Source organism: Bufo bufo, chromosome 2 (genome assembly GCF_905171765.1).
Source record: "Bufo bufo chromosome 2, aBufBuf1.1, whole genome shotgun sequence".
In the NCBI taxonomy this organism is placed as follows: domain Eukaryota; kingdom Metazoa; phylum Chordata; class Amphibia; order Anura; family Bufonidae; genus Bufo; species Bufo bufo.
The window spans coordinates 83833226-83853559 of NC_053390.1; the positions used below are offsets into that span (position 1 = coordinate 83833226).

The window sequence follows — 20334 nt, forward strand, 5'->3', positions numbered from 1 at the left end:
CCCCAATCAGACCTCAGACTAGACCCCATGCCTCATATCAGCCCCCATCCATATGTAATCAGCCCCCAGTCATATAATCAGCCCCCAGCCATATGTACTCAGCCCCCAGCCATATGTACTCAGCCCCCAGCCATAATTCAGCAGCCCCCAGCCATATGTGATCAGCCCCAGCCATAATTCAGCAGCCCCCAGCCTCAGATCACAAAATAAATAAAAAACACTTACCTCTCCTGCTCCTGGATACCGCCTCTCCTCACTGCCCGCGATCTTCTTCCTCCTGCTGTCGGTTGTGCTGTGAACCAGCGCGCACAGCGTGAGGTCACAGAGTGCCCTGATGCTGTGCGTAGCCACTGCACAGCCAAAGACCAGGAAGCGGTGAGTACAGAGCATTCACCGCTTCCCGTTCCTCTGGTATTAATAAGCGCTTCCATAATGGAAGCGCTCATTAGTATTCACCCCATAAGACGCAGGTCCATTTCCCCCCCAAAGTGCATCTTATGGGGCGAGAAATAAGGTAACTTATTGAAGATTTAAAGGGGTTTTCCAAGTGATTTATACTGATGACCCTTTCTTAAAAAGAACATCAGTATCTGATCAGTGGGGTCCGACTCCCAACACCCCTGCCAATCAGCTACTTGAAGATGCTGCAGTGCTCGGGTGCTGGGGCCTCCTCTCAGCATATCCTAGGCCAGTGATGTCACATTCTTTGGTCGCTCGGCCTAAGCGCAGCTCAGTCTCATAGAAGTGAATGGGGCTGAGCTGCAGCACAAAGCACAGCTGCTATCCAGTGGACTTCACTATGCTTGGTAAAGTGCGAGGAGGCCTCCGAAAACCCCTTTAATTTAAATGAAAGAAAAACTCTTTGAGTTTGTTCCTTTGCCCTTTTCTGCAACTGCAGAATATGGACAACGCCTTAGTTTTTATTTTTTTATTCCATGCATTCTTTGCTTGTGAGGAATTTTTTCCTTAGCTTTAGGGCTTATGCATAGGAACATATTTTGTTTCCGTGTCTGTTCCGTTTTTTTGCCGGCCCGTATGTGGAACCATTCACTTCAATGGGGCTGCGAAAATGGAAATGACTTCATGTGCATTCTGTTTCCGTATGTCTGTTCCGCAAAAAAATAGAATATTTGGCTGGGGTTACATATGTCGTGTCTCAGGAAAGTCACGTAACCAAAAACATTTGTGTGACTTGACTGCAACAGTCAGATGACAGAAAAGTCACAGTTGCTTTGTAGACTATGATGGTGAAATCATGTGTGACCTCTGACCAAAAACCCAAGTGTTGGATTTTTTTGCTCATAGCATTTCACGTCTCGAACCCACTGACAATCATTAGATGCAAATGTGATGTTGCAGTGCAACATTATGATCTCCATGATGTGCAACATGTTGCCGTGTAGCCCCTAGCCTTGAAGACAAAAAGAAACAATTGAAACCAGCGGCTACATAGTGCTTGAGATTGCATTGTGACTTCTTGCTGTGAGAGTGGTAGGGAGAGCTGTTCACTCACAAATTCAGAGATTACTCTAAGGGTAAATTGAAAAGAAAAAAAAAAATCAAGATTCATAAGGCTGAGAGTAGTACTCATAGATTCTGCAGTATATTATTCATTCCATCGTCTGTTTAATCCTTAGGCCTCTTTCACACTTGCGTTGTCCGGATCCGTCGTGCACTCCATTTGCCCGCCGGATCCGTAACAACGCAAGTGAACTGAAAGCATTTGAAGACGGATCGTCTTCAAAATGCGTTCAGTGTTACTATGGCAGCCAGGACGCTATTAAAGTCCTGGTTGCCGTAGTAGTAGTGGGGAGCGGGGGAGCAGTATACTTACCGTCCATGCGGCTCCCGGGGCGCTCCAGAATGACGTCAGAGCGCCCCATGCGCATGGATGACGTGATCCATGTGATCACGTCATCCATGCGCGTGTGGCACCCTGACGTCACTCTGAAGCGCCCCGGGAGCCGCACGGACGGTAAGTATACTGCTCCCCCGCTCCCCGCTACACTTTACCATGGCAAACAGGACTTTAGCGTCCCGGCAGCCATGGTAACCATTCAGAAAAAGCTAAACGTCGGATCCGGTAATGCGCCGAAACGACGTTTAGCTTAAGGCCGGATCCGGATTAAGACATTAATTCCGGATCCGGACTTGCGGCAAGTTTTCAGGATTTTTGGCCAGAGCAAAAAGCGCAGCATGCTGCAGTATTTTCTCCGGCCAAAAAACGTTCCGGTCCGGAACTGAAGACATCCTGATGCATCCTGAACGGATTTCTCTCCATTCAGAATGCATGGGGATAATCCTGATCAGGATTCTTCCGGCATAGAGCCCCGACGACGGAACTCTATGCCGGAACAGAACAACGCAAGTGTGAAAGAGCCCTTAGGCACACCACGATGTACAGTTATCTTGTGGTGCGGTGTAAGAAGTGTGAAGCAGGTTCAATCATTGAGCTAGCTCCATATGCGATGGGAGCTGGCAATCACAGTATCTGTGGGGTTAAGTAGAGGGAGGTGGCAGGGGTCTGATCAGTGGTCATGACAACCTGGGGCCTTACAATGTTCCCAGGCCTGTCATGGTTAACTACCTGAAAAGCCATGCATGAGGCACGGTGTCATAGGCAGTCTTTTAGAATCCCATAGACTGCAATAGTATTCTACTGCGGTCTAAGGGACAAGCAATCAGAAGATCGCATGTCACTTAAGGCCTTATGCACACAGCCGTTGCCCGGCCGTGGCGGTATTGCGGCCCGCAAACAGCAGGTCCACAATATGCGGGCACCGACTATGTGCTCCCCACATCATGGATGCTGACCCATTCACTTGAATGGGTCCGCATTCCGGAGCTGTGGTGCGGAACGGAGGCACTGAAGAACTACGGAGTGCTTCAGTGGTGTTTCTGTCCGTGCCTCCGCAGCGCAAAAAAATAGAACATGTTCTATTTTTTTGCGGTGCAGATGGATCACGGACCCATTCAAGTTGAATGGGTCTCGATCCATACTGGCCGCCGCACAGACGTTGCCTGTGCATTGGGGACCGCAAATTTGCGGTCCCCAATGCACGGAACGGCCGCACAACGGCTGTGTGCATGAGGCCTTAAGGGGACCTTGTTCATTACAGTGAAAAAGATTTCAAAAAATTAAGAAAAGGTAACAAAAAACCAGAAAGATAATAAAAATTCAAATCACCCCCTTTCCCAATTTTACATATAAATAAACAAAATGAACATGGTATCTCTGCATCCAAATATGTTTGAACTATTAAAATAAAATAAAAATATTTTCCAGGGCTCTAAATGGCAACCAAAATGGTCGCCAATGCGACTTAGAATTGCTAAATGGCGACAAGACTTTGTAGTCTTGTTGCCATTTGCGCCTAGACCCTCCACTGCTCTGCCTCTCACACACGAGGAACTGACATGGCACGCGCTGCTGTCAGCGCGTGCCATGTTCTTCTCAACAGCACAGGGGAGAAGGAGGCAGTCCCTCTCCCCGTGCCACTGCCACCAATGGGCTGATAGCAGGGAGGAGGAGGGGAGGGGCTGTGGCCACTGTGCCACCAATGAATATAGTTTATGCTTAATACAAACGCAGGCTGCACTGCGGGTGCCGGCCATATCCCATACCCGTGCCGCACCTGAGGGGTTAATAGCAGCGGATCGCAGCACGCAGTCATAGAGGCCGGGTATGGGATATGGCCGGCACCCGCAGTGCAGCCTGCGTTTGTATTAAGCATAAACTATATTCATTGGTGTATATATAGTATTATATAATATATGAGGGACTCGAGATTTACAAAACAGATGGTAACTTAGCAGTTCAAAAATTTCTAGTTACAGTCATTAAGCTCAAGTCTGAGCTAGAACACCATTCGCCCGTCACGTGATATGAAAAAAAAAAATCATAACGCAATGCTGAAATTTTAATCTTTGACTGTGCAACACATATGTCTAGCTTGGGGGATGACCTGCTTTCCTTGGAGTGTATTTAGAAACTACATGGGATTTGGATTTTCTTTTTTTGTACTCTTCCTTTGAATAATTTATTGCATTTCGAGTGTGCATTTTGCAGCAGCCAACGCAATAGCAGATGCAATCGGGGTCTTTATTTATTTATTTAATTTTATTTTTGAAAGATGGCTGAAATCACTGTTCTCCGCACACAGAAAACTCTGTATTCAGTTAAAAGCATTTTAATTGCTAACGATGTCATGGTTACTCACAAGATGATCTCTTCAATCAGCAGCTTGCAGTTCTTAGAGAATCAACGTGTCGGCACCGGTCTCCACATCTCTTATTTTTTTGGATCATTTTACAAGGATCTATTGATTCATTTAATTGGCACTGTGTACTGTAATAATACTGTCCAGTTCTCTTCTGGTCTTAATGTGATAGAACATAACCAATGTGTTGGGCAAACTGATCTTCACTATCAGCAACATGGATGATATTCTTGCATAGAATGGAATTATTAGCACAAAAATAGCAGTTGTCTTGAACGGTTATGGTAATGTTTGTTCCTGATTAAGAGACTGTTAACAATGCGCAATCAACCCTAGCTGCAGAACATGACAAGAAAACATTATTATCAAACTGGAGCACAAGTTCATTCCTGACCATTGCTGGTTATTACCTTCTTCTACCAGCTGCCACTCATACAACTTTAATATTTTGGAAGCCTTACTTACCTATCCTTTAATAGGATTTAATAGTCATTTCAAACCATCATCCATTGCTCCAGTCTGGGTATATTTGGACTAAATGTCCTCAAAGTCTGTCATACTTCATTGTCATGTACACGGTACAAGGTTCAAACAAAAAAGAGACTGCGCTGCCGAAAGAATATTCCTTTTCTTTTCTTTTCCTCTCTCCTCGGATTAAAGGGGAAGAGAACTAGGTTTTCACCAGGTTCACAGGATGTAACAGAATCCTCCTCAGATCTACAAGTGCCTGCAGAGTGCAAATAGAAACTCCATATGGTGAAGTACTGCCACTGTGTTTTACAACCGCAAGGAAGAAATATACTCACAAGATTCCATTCACAGTGTGCGTATTCACTTGTGTCCCCACATCTCCATAGGCTTTCGCAAACACCTTATCTGGTATTCCTTAATCTTCTCATAAATCCCGGTTTCCGATAGACGTATGAATGCAACTCTGGAGTTGCATTCATACGTCTATCGGAATACCAGATAAGGTGTTTGCTGAAGCCTATGGAGATGTGGAACACAAGTGGTGATAAATACGCACACTGTGAATGGAATCTTGTGAGTATATTTCTTCCTTGCGGTTGTAAAACACAGTGGCAGTACTTCACCATATGGAGTTTCTATTTGCACTCTGCAGGCACTTGTAGATCTGAGGAGGATTCTGTTACATCCTGTGAACCTGGTGAAAACCTAGTTCTCTTCCCCTTTAATCCGAGGAGAGAGGAAAAGAAAAGGAATATTCTTTCGGCAGCGCAGTCTCTTTTTTGTTTGAACCTTGGCTAAGTGACAATAACCCACGTCACTATTTGCGGCTTGCAGCGCAGAGGAATTACCGTAAGACAACCAGAGACATTTCTCCTTTGTATTTTACACGGTACAAGGCATTCAAAAAGTCTTCAGACCTTTTTACTTTTTCACATTTTATGTTATAGGCTTGTATTAAAATAAAATAAAATGCAATTTCAGTATTTACTCAGGGCTTAGTTGAAGCACCTTTGGCATCAGTTGCAGCCTCCAGTCTTCTTGTGTATGATGGCATAAGGCCTGCACACCTAGATCTGGGGATTCTTCTCTGCAGATTCTCTAAAGCTCTATCAGGTTGGATGGGGACTGTCTCTGGACAGTCATTTTTAGGTCTCTCAAGTCCAGGCTCTGGCTGGACCACTCAAGGACATTCACAGTTGTCCCTTAGCCTCTCTTATTTTGTCTTGGCTGCGTGCTTAGGGTCATTGTCTTGTTGGAAGGTGAACATTTGTCCCATTCTGAGGTCCAAAGAACTTTGGATCAGGTTTTCATTAAGACTAGCTTTGTATTTTGTTATATTCAGCTTTCCCTCAACTCTGACCAGACTCCCTTCCCCAACCAATGAAAATCACTCCACAGCATGATACTACCACCGCTGTACTCTGTTGTAAGGATGGCGTTGGACAGGTGATGAGCATTGTCTGGTTTCCTCCAGACATGACGCTTAGAATTGAGGCCAAAAAGTTCAATCTGGGTTTCATCAGACCAGATAATCTTGTTTCTCACAGTCTAAGAGTCCTTTAGGTTGTTTTTTTTGCAAACTCTGGGCTTTCATATGTCTTTTACTGAGGAGAGAGAGGCTTCTTTCTGGCTACTCTGCCATAAAGCCCAGATTGGTGAAGTGCTTTAGTGATGGTTAACGTTTTGAAATTTTCTCCCATCTGCACACTGAGTGACTATTGGGTTCTTGGTCACCTCACTTACTAAGGTACTTTTCCCCTGAATACTTAGTTTGGTGGGGCATCCAGCTCTAGGAAGAATCTAATTTGATCTAAACGTTGTCCATTTAAGAATTATGAAGTCCATTGTGCTCTTAGGAACTTTCAGTGCAGCAGAAAATTTTCTTTCCCTTCTCTAGATCTGAACCTCCACAAAATCCTGTCTCTGGTCTCTGCAGGCAGTTCTTTCCTGCTCATGCTTGTTTTTTCATTATGGAATATTGAGTGCAGATTGTTGGGGAAAACTTGATTTTTATTTTATTTTAGCACAATGCAACATAACAAAATGGAAAAAGAAGTGTCTGAAGACTTTCCAAATGCACAGTATTTATAATAATTGCTCTTTGCACTTCACCAAAAGGGGTTGTCCAGTACTTTTATATTGATGGCGTATCCTAATATCAAATTGGCAGCGATCCATCAACTCCTATCCCCACTAATAAGCTCGAAGTACTGTAGGTACCGGAACTACAGAGCTTTGTCCTTTGTGTGGTAGATGGAGCAGGTAACTGTGATGTGTTCCCATGCACTTCACTAGGAGCAGCACTGCAGTAACCAGTGGACAGAGCTGTGTAGTCCCGGCACCAGAACTGCTGCAGAACAGCTGTCGTGGGGGAATGGAGGTTTTGGACCCCTGCCAATAAGATATTGATGGTCCATCCTGAGAATAGGCTATCAATATAAAAGTACTGGACAAATAGTTCATAAAGCATTGCTATGTGCACAGCTATGGAGCACCCAAACCCCCTATAATGTGTGGTGTGTCTACTGCAGGAGTATTGTATTTAGGGCAGGATGCAGCTTACAATTTCCAGTTTTATATAAAGAAACAATAAGGCTTTATAGACTTGACTTCTGGATTATCATTTTAACAAACTTTTGGCATGTCATAGTGATGCCAAAGGTTTTGGCAGTCTATATGCTGAGGGCTCCACTGATATCTGAAATGTAGGGACAAGTAGAGTAAACAGAAACAAAGCATGATCATTGGGGATCTCAGCACCCAGACCTCCAACAATCAAAATTCCTGACATGTCACTGGTGGGAGAATCTGTCCACAGGACAACTATTTGTCATGTACTCCACAAATCTGGCCTTTATGGAAGACTGCCAAAAAGAAAGCCATTTTTGAAAGCATTCCATAAGAAATCCCTTTTGCAGTTTGCCACAAGCCATGTAGGTGACACAGCAAACATGTGGAAGAATGTTCTCTGGTCAGATGAAACCAAAGTTGAACTTTTTGGCTTAAATGCAAAACGCTATGTGTGGTGGAAAACTAACACTGCACATCACCCTGAACACACCCTCCCCACTGTGAAATGTGGACTTGGCAGCATAATGCTGTGGGATTCTTTTGTACAACAGGGGCAGGGAAGCTGGTCAGAGTTGATAGGAAAGTGGATGGAGTTAAATAAAAGGCAATCCTGAAGCAAAACCTTGTAGAGGCATCAAAATCCTTGAGACTGGGGTGGAGGTTCACCTTCCACCAGGACACTGACCCTAAACATATAACCATAGCTACGTACAATGGAATGGTTTATAGCAAAGCATATTCATGTGTTAGAATGGCCCAGTCAAAGTCCAGACCTAAATCCCATTGAGAATCTGTGGAAAGACCTGAAAATTGCTCTTCACAGACGTTCTCCATCCAATCTGACTGAGCATGAGCTATTTTGCAAAGAAGAATGGGTACAAATTTCAGCCTCTAGATGTGCAAAGCTGGTAGAGACATACCCCAAAAGACTTGCAGCTGTAATTGTAGCGAAAGGTGGTCCTACAAAGTATTGACTCAGGGGGGCTGAATACAAATGGACGCCACACTTTCCAGATTTTTATCAATTAAAATTTTTGAAAAAACCATGTATCATTTTATTTTCACTTTATACATACTTGCTACTTTGTCTTGGCCTATCACAAGAATGCCCAACCTGCGATCCTCCAGCTGTTACGCAACTAGAAGTTCCATCATGCCTGGACAGCCTACAGCTATCAGAGCATGCTGGGAGTTGTAGTTTTGCAACATCTGGAGGGCCGCAGGTTGGGCATCCCTGGTCTGTCACATAAAATCCCCCAAAAATTGATTTAAGCATGAAAAAATTCGAAAAGTTCCAAGGGTACGAATACGTTTTCAAGGCACTGTATGGGGCATATAGCTTAGCCACGCTACATTCATCCTCATCCCCACTGTGGTCCAACAGGACTCTTCTCTAGTAATCAATGAAGGTCCCAGCAGTGGGATCCCACCAATCCTACCTTTATGACCTATCACTTGGGATGGGAATACTCCTTTAACGAAGCTACTGACCATGACCCAGGAAGAGACCACAGGGATCAATGATCCTTATTGTACACATGCAATAAGCAGGTCGCTGATATGAGAGGCCATCAGTCAATGCAAGGACTGCGGTACAGGGAGATAAAGAATGAATGAGTCACATATACAACACATGCTATTTATTGCAGGAGTTTTTGTGTTCTTTAATGAGACAGAGCTGAATCAATATCCACTAATTTGCAGCATTCACAAAAACGCTATGTAAATGTGGAAGACTTTGCTTTCGGAGTTTGATTGCTATAGAGAATGCCTCATTATAATGCATTCTCGCAGAATACAGTGCTCGCTCCTGTTATTATTATGCAAATGAAATGTGGCAGTACATGATGTCATCTCTGCCTTCTGACTGTCGTATTTTATTTTTATTTATTTTTTTGCAGGTTTTACTGGGACCTAATAATGCTGATTATGATGGTGGGGAATCTTGTCATTATTCCAGTCGGGATAACCTTCTTCACAGAGCAGACAACAACACCGTGGATTATATTCAACGTCGCCTCCGACACCGTTTTTTTATTTGACTTGTTCATGAATTTTAGAACTGGGATTGTCATTGAAGACAATTCAGAAATAATACTAGATCCCAAAGTCATAAAGATGAGTTATTTAAAGAGTTGGTTTGTGGTGGACTTCATCTCTTCTATCCCTGTGGATTATATCTTTCTCATTGTCGAGAAAGGCATGGATTCTGAGGTTTATAAAACTGCCCGGGCACTACGCATTGTGAGATTTACAAAAATTCTCAGCTTATTGCGCCTGCTGCGACTTTCAAGATTAATTCGATACATTCATCAGTGGGAAGAGGTAAGAAATCAAAATATTTGCAAGTTGTTTTTTTTTTCAGATTTTTTATTTTATTTTATTTTTGCCATTTATTCTTAGATTATTTAAATCATCACATTAGTTTGTACTAAATGAAACTTTGACTTATTTTTATCACAATTTCAATTATATGAACAGTTAAAGGTATGTAGACCTCAGGCCAGTTTGTGTGACTTAGGCCTCATGCACACGACCATGGTGTGTTTTGCGGTCCGCAAATCGCAGATCCCCAAAACACGGATGGCGTCCGTGCGAGTTCCGCAATTTGCAAATTTCCGCAAAGCGCAGACAAGAATAGGACATGTTATATTTTTTTAGCGGGGCCACGGAACGGAGCAACGGATGTGGGCAGCACACGGAGTGCTGTCCGCATCTTTTGCGGCCCCATTGAAGTTAATGGCTACGCATCCGAGCCGCCCAAACGACGGCTTGGATGCGGACCAAAACAACGGCCATGTGCATGAGGCCTTAGGCTACATGCACATGACCGTGCCCTGTTTTACAGTCCGAAAATTGTGGATCTGCAAAACACGGATGCCGCCCGTGTATTGCGGAATGGAACGTCAGCCCATTATAGAAATGCCTATTCTTGTCCGCAAAATGAACAAGAATAGGACATGTTTTGCGGGCCCATTGAAGTGAATGAGTCTGCATCCGAGCCACAAAAAATGTGGCTCGGATGTGGACCAAAACAACGGGCGTGTGCATGTAGCCTTATTTGGTGTAGGCCTCATGCAAATGACTGTGTCCGTTTTGTGGTCCTCAAACAGGGGATCGGCAAAATACGAGTGCATGCTGCATTTTATTGCTGACCCGTTGACTTCAATGGTTCCGCGGTTTGGTTTTTCATGCAAACTTTTTAAAAATTTGTAGATTGAATTTCAGAGTAATCTGGACCTTTTAAAGATTCATTATGGTTTTTCTATTTACGACCTTGATTACGTTTCCGAAAGCCAATCTGATGGATTTGCTAGTGAACAGCACTCTGGGACCTGCTATAAATTGGAATAGCTTCAGGCTGCACAAAAGAGTCCAAAAATGTTTATTAAAACTTATTGCAATAAAATGTTTTTTTTAGTTCAAAATGCATGTAATTTAATTAAATAAAAAAAGATTATCTAAACGTATATATCTAGCCATTAACCTAGCAATTCTCCCAGAAGTGAACCAGGACTAAGGAGGTAAAACAAGTGACTTCCACGCAGAAATTGACCTGCGATGCAGATTCTCTATGGCATGTCAATATCTGCTGTTTATTTGCATTGTGGATTTTTATTCCTTTTAATGTAGAAAGGTGAAATCTGTAGTGTAGTCCACAACAAAAAAGGCCACTGCTGGATATCTGATGGATGTGGACCCAGTCTTAAAGGGGTTATCCAAGCGTAAGCAGGCCTCCCGAGTGGCTGACCTGTGGTGGAGATCATACTTACCTGGTCCTTGCCACTGGGTTCAATGTCTTACGCACCTGGGCTGGTCTTTCCTCTCCCTCCGCGCTAAAATCAACATTTGTCGATGAGGGGACAGATGACTCCTGCAGCCAATCACAGGCTGCAGCAGTGACCTGCTCCCCTTGTGTCATGTGACCAGTTGGGACACAAAGAGTACCAGCCAGTACCAAAGCCGACTTTGGATTCCTATTTTAATATGTTTTGAAATACGCAGGTAGGAATACTGAAGTCATTCACTGAAGTCTCGTGCAACTTCGGCCAAGACAGAGTTTGCTACACAGAGACAATACATTTTAATGCTGTACGGAAGCAGCATTACAAACAAAGTTTTTTAACAAATCAACTCGCTCAAGCCTATTCTCTAGTATAGTCTCCAAAGCACAAGATATTTGATTGAGATGTCTGCCGTTGGCTTGATTTCGATGAAACAGGAGCTACAGTAAGCTGCAGTAACACAGCATGACCACCAGGGGTGCACCACCAATGAGGCCAGGTCAGGCGATCGCCTCAGGCAGCACCAGGTAGGGGCAATAGGGGGGGCAACCGAAGGGCCATGGGCTGAAGAAATTGGCATTGGGGAGTGGGGGTGCCCTTTCAGTTTTCGACTCAGGCAGCAGAAAGGCTAGGTACACCCCTGATGATCACTACATGACTGGATGGAGCTGGCGGCTTCTGGCTCCATCTACTGTTATGTCCGCCATCAGCAGCTGCTGAGGACAAATCGGTGGGGGTGCTGGGTGTCGAACTCCCCACCAGTCTGATACTGATGTCCGATCCTGCTGTATACAGATAGTGGCCTTTGGTTTGGTTGGTATGAGATAATCGGCATACCATATCAAATGAAGTATTAATGAAAAAAAATATATCCATTCACAATTGTGTCTTTTCAGGGAAAAACATGACTCCCCTGTGCAGACTTTGAATATAAAGAGTTTCCAGCTGCAATCTTGAAAATGGTGATGAATTGAAACACAAAGACCCTGATTTATCAAGATCAGCATGTACTCTTATTAAGGCCCGCGTCACCGGAGCAGACATTTATGGGATCATTTATCTAACTGGTGTACAGTAGAACTGTCTTAGTTGCCCAAAGCAACCAATCAGATTCCACCTTTCATTTTCCAAAGGAGCTGTGATAAATGAAAGGTGGAATCTGATTTGTTGCTATAGGCAACTAAGTCACCAGTTTGATAAATGACCCCATTCCTTTATAATGAGGCGCAGACCTTGTCCTACGGCAATGTGTGCACCAGACTGAAATCAACTGCAGCTCGAAGCTCTCTCAGATTTTAGTCAACATTTACCTTAAATGATGACAGATGTGCCAAGGCCTATGGCCCTGCCCATACTCCGCGTAAGAACACCATTTGCGACTAGATTTAGTGGCAATGGTGAATAAAAAGTCATAAAACCAGGTTTTGTGACTTTTTAACGCCAAAAGCACGGCCTAGGTTATTTATACATTTCCTCCAAGGTTTATTGGAGTCCCTATTATGCAATATATACCCAAATCTTATATGGGCAGACAAGGGTCCATTGAAAGACCTTAAAGGGGTTCTCTCATCTCGCCAATACTAAGGCGAGATGAGCCTAAACCCCGACCACCAGCTTTGCAGGAGACAGCGGAGTGGGTCGGCATTGCGTTATTTCAGTAGCTATCATTGCAGTGCATGGAAGCTACAAAAACAGCGTAGCACAGCAAACGTAATTAATTAAAGGGGTTGTCCTTAAATAACAAAAGAAGTGATACTTAACCTATTGATAGCTTGTATTCAAATGGAAAGGAGTGTCCTTCAAGGCGTTAGACATACCCTTTAACCTCTTAGTGACCACCAATATGCCTTTTTTATTTTTGTAATGTATAGGGGCAGTGATACTGACCATTTTTGTAATATAATTTAATTACTGAAATCGTACATTTCTATTAGAAAAATAGCTCTAAAGTGGCCCATTTTAAGCCTTAGCAACGCTCCTCTGTCTTCTGTTTACATAACAGTGGAGACTTGCTCAGCATTGACTGTGCTATGTAAACAGAAGACAGAGGAGCGTTGCTAAGGCTTAAAATGGGCCACTTTAGAGCTATTTTTTTAATAGATATGTACGATTTCAGTAATTAAAGTATATTACAAAAATGGTCAGTATCACTGCCCCTATACATTACAAAAATAAAAAAAAGAATGACAGTTACATTTTAAGGCGGTAATTAATGGACCTTAGTGACCACCTATTTTTTAAGGCGGCCCATTCTAACCGCTGAACAGGTCTCCTGTGCAGAGGTGGGCTGGGGCTTGGCTTGCACATGAGAGCCAGGCTCCTGCACTAATGACCCGGACAGGCAGAAGCGCAGATCTGAGCCATTTAACCCCCAACAGAGACCACAGAGTCTATGCCATTACAGAGGGAGCGGATTCTCTCTGTATCCCATTGGCACCCCAGGAATGAAATTGTGGGGTGCCAATGTCTGTGCACGGAAGCTTTTATTGTGTACAAGTAATTAAACATAAAAAAAAACTATGGGGGAGATTTATCAAACTGGTGTAAAGTAGAACTGGCTTATTTGTCCATAGCAACCAATCAGATTCCACCTTTCATTTTCGACAGCTCTTTTGGAAAAAGGTGAAAGGTGGAATCTGATTGGTTGCTATGGGCAACTATGCCAGTTCTTCTTTACACCAGTTTGATAAATATCCCCCTATATGTATTTGGTATCACTGTAATCGTAGTGACTCAGAGAATAAAGGTATCATGTTATTTATGGCGAAAAATCAACTCTGCTAATTTTATAATGTAAACACTTAGTGGCAGTATTGCTGTTTTTTCCTCCCCCCCCCCCCCCCCAGAAAGAGTTAATAAAAGTTAATCGGTAAGTTATGTGTGCCCCAAATTGGTGCCATTTAAAACTATAACTTGTCCCGCAAAATAACAAGCCCTCATACGGCTTCATTGGTAGAAAAATAAAAAAGTTATCGTTCTTAGAAGGCGACAGTTAAAAAAATGACAAAATCGCTTGGTCAGCAAGGCCCCAAAGCAGAGAGGGAGATGTCAGGGCGTCTCATCCCGATTCATTTTTGCCCTGGAAATTACTGTCCTGTAGCCGCCAGCCAGACCTCGCCCTCCATTACACTTTGTCCTAAATAAATTCTTTCCCATTCACGAGATAAAAGTGTCTAATTCACTCAGTTCCTGAAGAAAACTGCAGGGAGTCGTATTAGGTTCACCTATAAGTGTTGAGAACCTATTGTGATAAGCTTTCATTTTCCTGAGAAATAAATATTCTATCTTTTCTGCCCTTTAATAGACCAGGGAAATGTATTCACTAAGAGATCAACCGAGTGAGAAACGAGATCAGATTGTGGCGCGCTAAGCAGAAATGCCAAACCTAACCTTTGCTATTAATTCAAATATTACATTGTATTTAATATTCTCTTTAATTTCTCTCAGCCGGCGATGCAGATGGTAATATGGCGTACACCAGGAATCGCCCAGTTTGACCTTAATATATTTATATCCGGAGGGGAAGTAGAGTCTATTGGAGGCACCGTAAGGACCCAGAATAGTTAATTATATTTGTTACAGATCCCAGGCTTTTTTTGCCCTAAGAAACAATATTTTTAGTAACATTTGGTAAATTTCATTTATTCTGACAGGCTTAACATAAATATGTAATGTGCCATTTTACAGTAGCTGCTGTGTGATGCAGTTTTAGGGGAAAAATAGTGTTATTGGATTAACTGCTTTCGAGTGACTGCGTTTCCCTCTATAGATAACGACATGCTGAATGGTTAGATATGGAAGAGTTCATTTTATATGGGTGGTCATGGAGGCATTAAAGTGATAACATTAAAGGGGTCTTCCAGTTTCCATTCACATCCTTTAAAATAATATCTTATGAAGGTCGCTGTCATTTTGTAATGTATTTCTTTTACCTTTACCGCTCCTATCTTCCGTTCTGGGCTGTGGTCACATGACCATGTCCATGCCGCTTTTATTTCCTGTCCATGGATAGGGCAGAGATAGGGGTGTGCCTGTAACTAGCTGGGTGGGAGGAGCTATAAACTAGCTGGGCGGTGCTGGATCTGCGGCAGACAAAGGAGAAGTGCATCATGGGTTTGGTTGGATACAGAAAGTGATACCTACAGGATGGAGACAAACCGGAGGGATTGGTTAACATGGTGAGAACAGGTCTGGAGAGTCCACACTGAAAAAAGATAAATTATGTACACGAGGTAAGCAATTACATCAGCGTATCACAGTTATCTCAGAAAGCCCATGTGCGGGACGTAATTTGAAGAGGAACCATCAGGGAAAAATCTGCGGCAAAATCTGTATGAGTTACATGTCGACTTGTCTCAGATTTTACCCTTTGCATTGTAAAGGTGAAGGTGAAGTCCGCATTGAAAATCTGCAGTATAAACCTGACATTTAGGGTACGACCACACTGCACGGTCATGATCCGGTTGGTTTGCGGCCGTGCTGAGGTGAAGAACCGCGCAGCCAATTAGCCCGCAGCTGCCTTTTGTTTAAATAATGAAGACTGCACTGTATGGTCGGTCTTCATTGTTAAAGGGAACCTGTCACCGGGATTTTGTGTATAGAGCTGAGGACATGGGCTGCTAGATGGCCGCTAGCACATCCGCAATACCCAGTTCCCATAGCTCTGTGTGCTTTTATTGTGTAAAAAAAAGATTTGATACATATGCAAATTAACCTCTTAAGGACATAGGGCGTACAGGTACGCCCTTGTGTCCTGGTACTTAAGGACACAGGGCGTACATGTACGCCCTGTGTATTTTCGATCACCGCCGCGCCGCGGGCGGTGATCGGAACCCCATGCCTGCTCAAATCATTGAGCAGGCACCTCGGCTAAATGCCCGGGAGGGTCCCGTGACCCCCCCATGTCAGCGATCGCAACAAACCGCAGGTCAATTCAGACCTGCGGTTTGCTGCGCTTTTTGCAGTTTCTGATCCCCGACCGCGGGGATCAGAAACTTTAGTGTGCCTAAACTATATATGTTTCACCCCCCCTGCACCCCTGAATGATTTGATGGTGGTGGGAGGTGCAGGGGGGGTTGTGGGCAGTGCGGGCGGTGCGGGAGGCGGGCGGTGCGGCAGGCGGGATCGCGATCCCCCGCCCGCCTCCCCTTGAATAATCGTTGGTGGCCAGTGGGTATACCAGGGTGTCAGCACATTGCTGACACCCTGGTATAAACGGCTGACATCTGTGATGCGATGTCAGCCGTTTAACCCTTCCCATACCGCGGTCCGTACGGACCGCTGTATGGAAAAGGTTAACAGCTCAGGGAGCTCCCTCTCCCTTCGGGGGGCTGCTGTGCCTTTGCAGCCCCCCGATGGAGAGGGAGAGAGCCCCCAGACAGCCCCCCTCCTTACCCTTCCCCGTCTGCGCAGTTGTGGCCACAACTGAGCAGACGGGGAAGGTTCCCATAGCAACATGACGCCTTCTCAGGCATCCTGCTGTCCATGGTGCTGAACAGGTCTGTGCTAAAGGCATAGATCTGTTCAGACAAAGTGTAAGTAAAATACAGTACAAAACACTATATAGTGTACTGTACTGTATTATACAGACATCAGACCCACTGGATCTTCAAGAACCAAGTGGGTCTGGGTCCAAAAAAAAGTGAAAAAAAAGTAAAAATCAAAAAACACATTTATCACTGATTAAAAATGAAAAAAATAAAATTCCCTACACATGTTTGGTATCGCCGCGTCCGTAACGACCTGATCTATAAATTGGTCATGTTACTTTACCCGAACGGTGAACGCCATAAAAATAAAAAACTATGATGAAATTTTAATTTTACCCACCTTACTTCCCAAAAAAGGTAATAAAAGTGATCAAAAAAGTTGCATGTACGCCAAAATAGTGCTAATCAAACCGTCATCTCATCCCGCAAAAATCATACCCTACCCAAGATAATCGCGAAAAAACTATGGCTCTTAGACTCTTGGAAACATTAAAACATGTTTTTTTTGTTTCAAAAATGAAATCGACTGGCTCTATAAAAATATCACATGACCTAACCCCTCAGGTGACCACCGTAAAAAAATAAAAATAAAAACGGTGTAAAAAAAAGCCATTTTTTGTCATCTTACGTCACAAAAAGTGTAATTGCAAGCGATCAAAAAGTCATATGCACCCCAAAATAGTGCCAATCAAACCGTCATCTCATCCCGCAAAACATGAGACCCTACATAAGATAATCGCCCAAAAATTTAAAAAACTATGGCTCTTGGACTATGGAGACACTAAAACATTTCTTTTTGTTTTAAAAATGAAATCATTGTGTAAAACTTACATAAATAAAAAAAAATCGTATACATATTAGGTATCGCCGCGTCCGTGACAACCTGCTTTATAAAATTACCACATGATCTAACCTGTCAGAAGAATGTTGTAAATAACAAAAAAAAAATGGTGCCAAAAAAGCTATTTCTTGTTACCTTGCCGCACAAAAAGTGTAATATAGAGCAACCAAAAATCATATGTACCCTAAACTAGTACCAACAAAACTGCCACCCTATCCCGTAGTTTCTAAAATGGGGTCACTTTTTTGGAGTTTCTACTCTAGGGGTGCATCAGGGGGGCTTCAAATGGTTCATGGTGTCAAAAAAAACAGTCCAGCAAAATCTGCCTTCCAAAAACCGTATGGCATTCCTTTCCTTCTGCGCCCTGCCGTGTGCCCGTACAGCAGTTTACGACCACATATGGGGTGTTTCTGTAGACTACAGAATCAGGGCCATAAATAATGAGTTTTGTTTGGCTGTTAACCCTTGCTTTGTAACTGGAAAAAAATATTAAAATGGAAAATCTGCCAAAAAAGTGAAATTTTTAAATTGTATCTCTATTTTCCATTAAATCTTGTGCAACACCTAAAGGGTTAACAAAGTTTGTAAAATCAGTTTTGAATACCTTGAGGGGTGTAGTTTTTTAGATGAGGTCACTTTTATGGAGTTTCTACTCTAGGGGTGCATCAGGGGGGCTTCAAATGGGACATGGTGTCAAAAAACCAGTCAAGCAAAATCAGCCCTCCAAAAACCAAACGGTGCACCTTTCACTCTACGCCCCGCTGTGTGGCCGTACAGTAGTTTAAGGCCACATATGGGGTGTTTCTGTAAACAGCAGAGTCAGGGCAATAAGGATACAGTCTTGTTTGGCTGCTAACCCTTGCTTTGTTAGTGGAAAAAATGGGTTAAAATGCAAAATTAGGCAAAAAAATGAAATTCTCAAATTTCATCCCTATTTGCCAATAACTCTTGTGCAACACCTAAAGGGTTAACGAAGTTTGTAAAATCAGTTTTGAATACCTTGAGGGGTGTAGTTTATAGAATGTGGTCATTTTCTGGCGGTTTCTATTATGTAAGCCTCGCAAAGTGACTTCAGACCTGTAGTGGTCCCTAAAAATTGGGTTTTTGTAAATTTCTGAAAAATTTCAAGATTTGCTTCTAAACTTCTAAGTCTTGTAACATCCCCAAAAAATAAAATATCATTCCCAAATAATTCAAACATGAAGTAGACATACGGGGAATGTAAAGTCATCACATTTTTGGGGGGTATTACTATGTATTACAGAAGTAGAGAAACTGAAAATTTTGGGTAAATTAGGTATTTTTTTTTGCAAAAAAAAATTATTTTTTTGACTTCATTTTACCAGTGTCATGAAGTACAACATGTGACGAAAAAACAATCTCAGAATGGCCTGCATAAGTCAAAGCGTTTTAAAGTTATCAGCACTTAAAGTGACACTGGTCAGATTTGCAAAAAATGGCCTGGTCCTACGGTGAAATAGGGCTGTGTCCGTAAGGGGTTAACCTGAGATGAGTCCCGTCCCTGAGATGAGTCCTGTCCCTGAATCATCTCAGGTTAATTTGCATATGTATCAAATCTTTTTTTACACAATAAAAGCACACAGAGCTATGGGGACTAGGTATTGCGGATGTGCTAGCGGCCATCTAGCCCCCCATGTCCTCAGCTCTATACAAAAAATCCCGGTGACAGGTTCCCTTTAAAGGGGTTTTCCCATCTCGGGCCTTCATTTTAGATATAGGTGCAGGTCCTAGCGCTGGGTCCTGCACCTATCAGACAATGAGGGCATATCCTAGCAATATGCCCCCATTGTCTGAGATGGGAAAACCCCTTTAATAGCGGCGCGGGCATTAACAATGCATTGTGGTCTTCATTAGTTAAATGAAAGGCAGCTGCGGACCAATTGGCTGTGCAGTTCTTGACCGCAGCGCGGCCACAATCCGACCGGATCACGACCGTGCCGTGTGGTCATTAATACTGCAATGTTTTACATTTTTATTTTTTCACAATGTGCAGATGGATTTTTTTTTAAAATAATCTTTTCCATGTTACTATTACTACTCTATAAAGCAGATTTGCATTTCAGTCTCATGTGGATGAGCCATAAAGGGGTTGTCTCCCCATGTCCAATTAAGACAGACGGTAGCTGTGACCTCTGTCTGTGTGCCAGATCTTGCTGACCTACACCTCTATTTATCACTTGGGCAACCAATTTTAGGAATGGCCAGCATGTTACTTTTTCTCTTCAGCAGCCATGGCAAGAAAGATTTGAGCCTAGACTTGGATTCCCATGGTAATGGTAGTAAAGCCAAACTCGCAGCGATCAACTGATTGTAACACCTTCATCTCTTTAAAAATGAGGGGTCTCCTACTAGTGACTCCCACCCAATGCATCAAAGCAAACAAAGAGGTGCACTGGCAGACCTGAGGCATCCACATATAACATAAACTGCCATTCATTTGGAAGGCTAAATGTAATACTATATATGAAGTGTATAGCTGATGGCAACTTTTTAACACTTTTGACAAGGTTGTAGAACTGGATCTGCACTGGTCTGACTTCAGACTGAAACAGGTTTTTTCACATATTTAAATTTTAAAACAAGCCTGCTGTACCTGTTGAAAAAATCATACTCACCATCTCCCCGCCAATTCTTTGGTCTTTCATCTATAAACTTCCAGTTGGGTGAAGTCATATGTGCCACTGCAGCCTGTGACTGACCTCAACGGTGACATGTCCCCAAGAGGCACATCACTGCTGGGTCATATGCCGCTTATTGGCTGCACATGACCTCGTCCATCCAGAAGTTAACAGACATGGACTGTAAGGCCGAAAAGGAGATCCAGGCAGCTGAAACAGAGCAGCGGCGAACAGGAGAGTTAGCTTTTTTCAGCAGGTTCCACAGGCTTCACTGTAAATTTAAAAACATTCAAAAACCTGGAAAACCCTTATAAAGGT

The 20334-nt window shown here is 43.2% G+C and overlaps 1 protein-coding gene across 1 annotated transcript in view; it reads left to right on the forward strand.

Annotated features, from left to right (window-relative positions):
* HCN1 (hyperpolarization activated cyclic nucleotide gated potassium channel 1) overlaps positions 1-20334 on the forward strand; it is a 465956-nt gene that overhangs the window by 101009 nt on the left and 344613 nt on the right. Inside the window, exon 2 of the mRNA XM_040421267.1 lies at positions 9164-9587. Coding sequence (XP_040277201.1) covers positions 9164-9587 — 424 coding nt within the window. The remainder of the gene's footprint in view (positions 1-9163; positions 9588-20334) is intronic.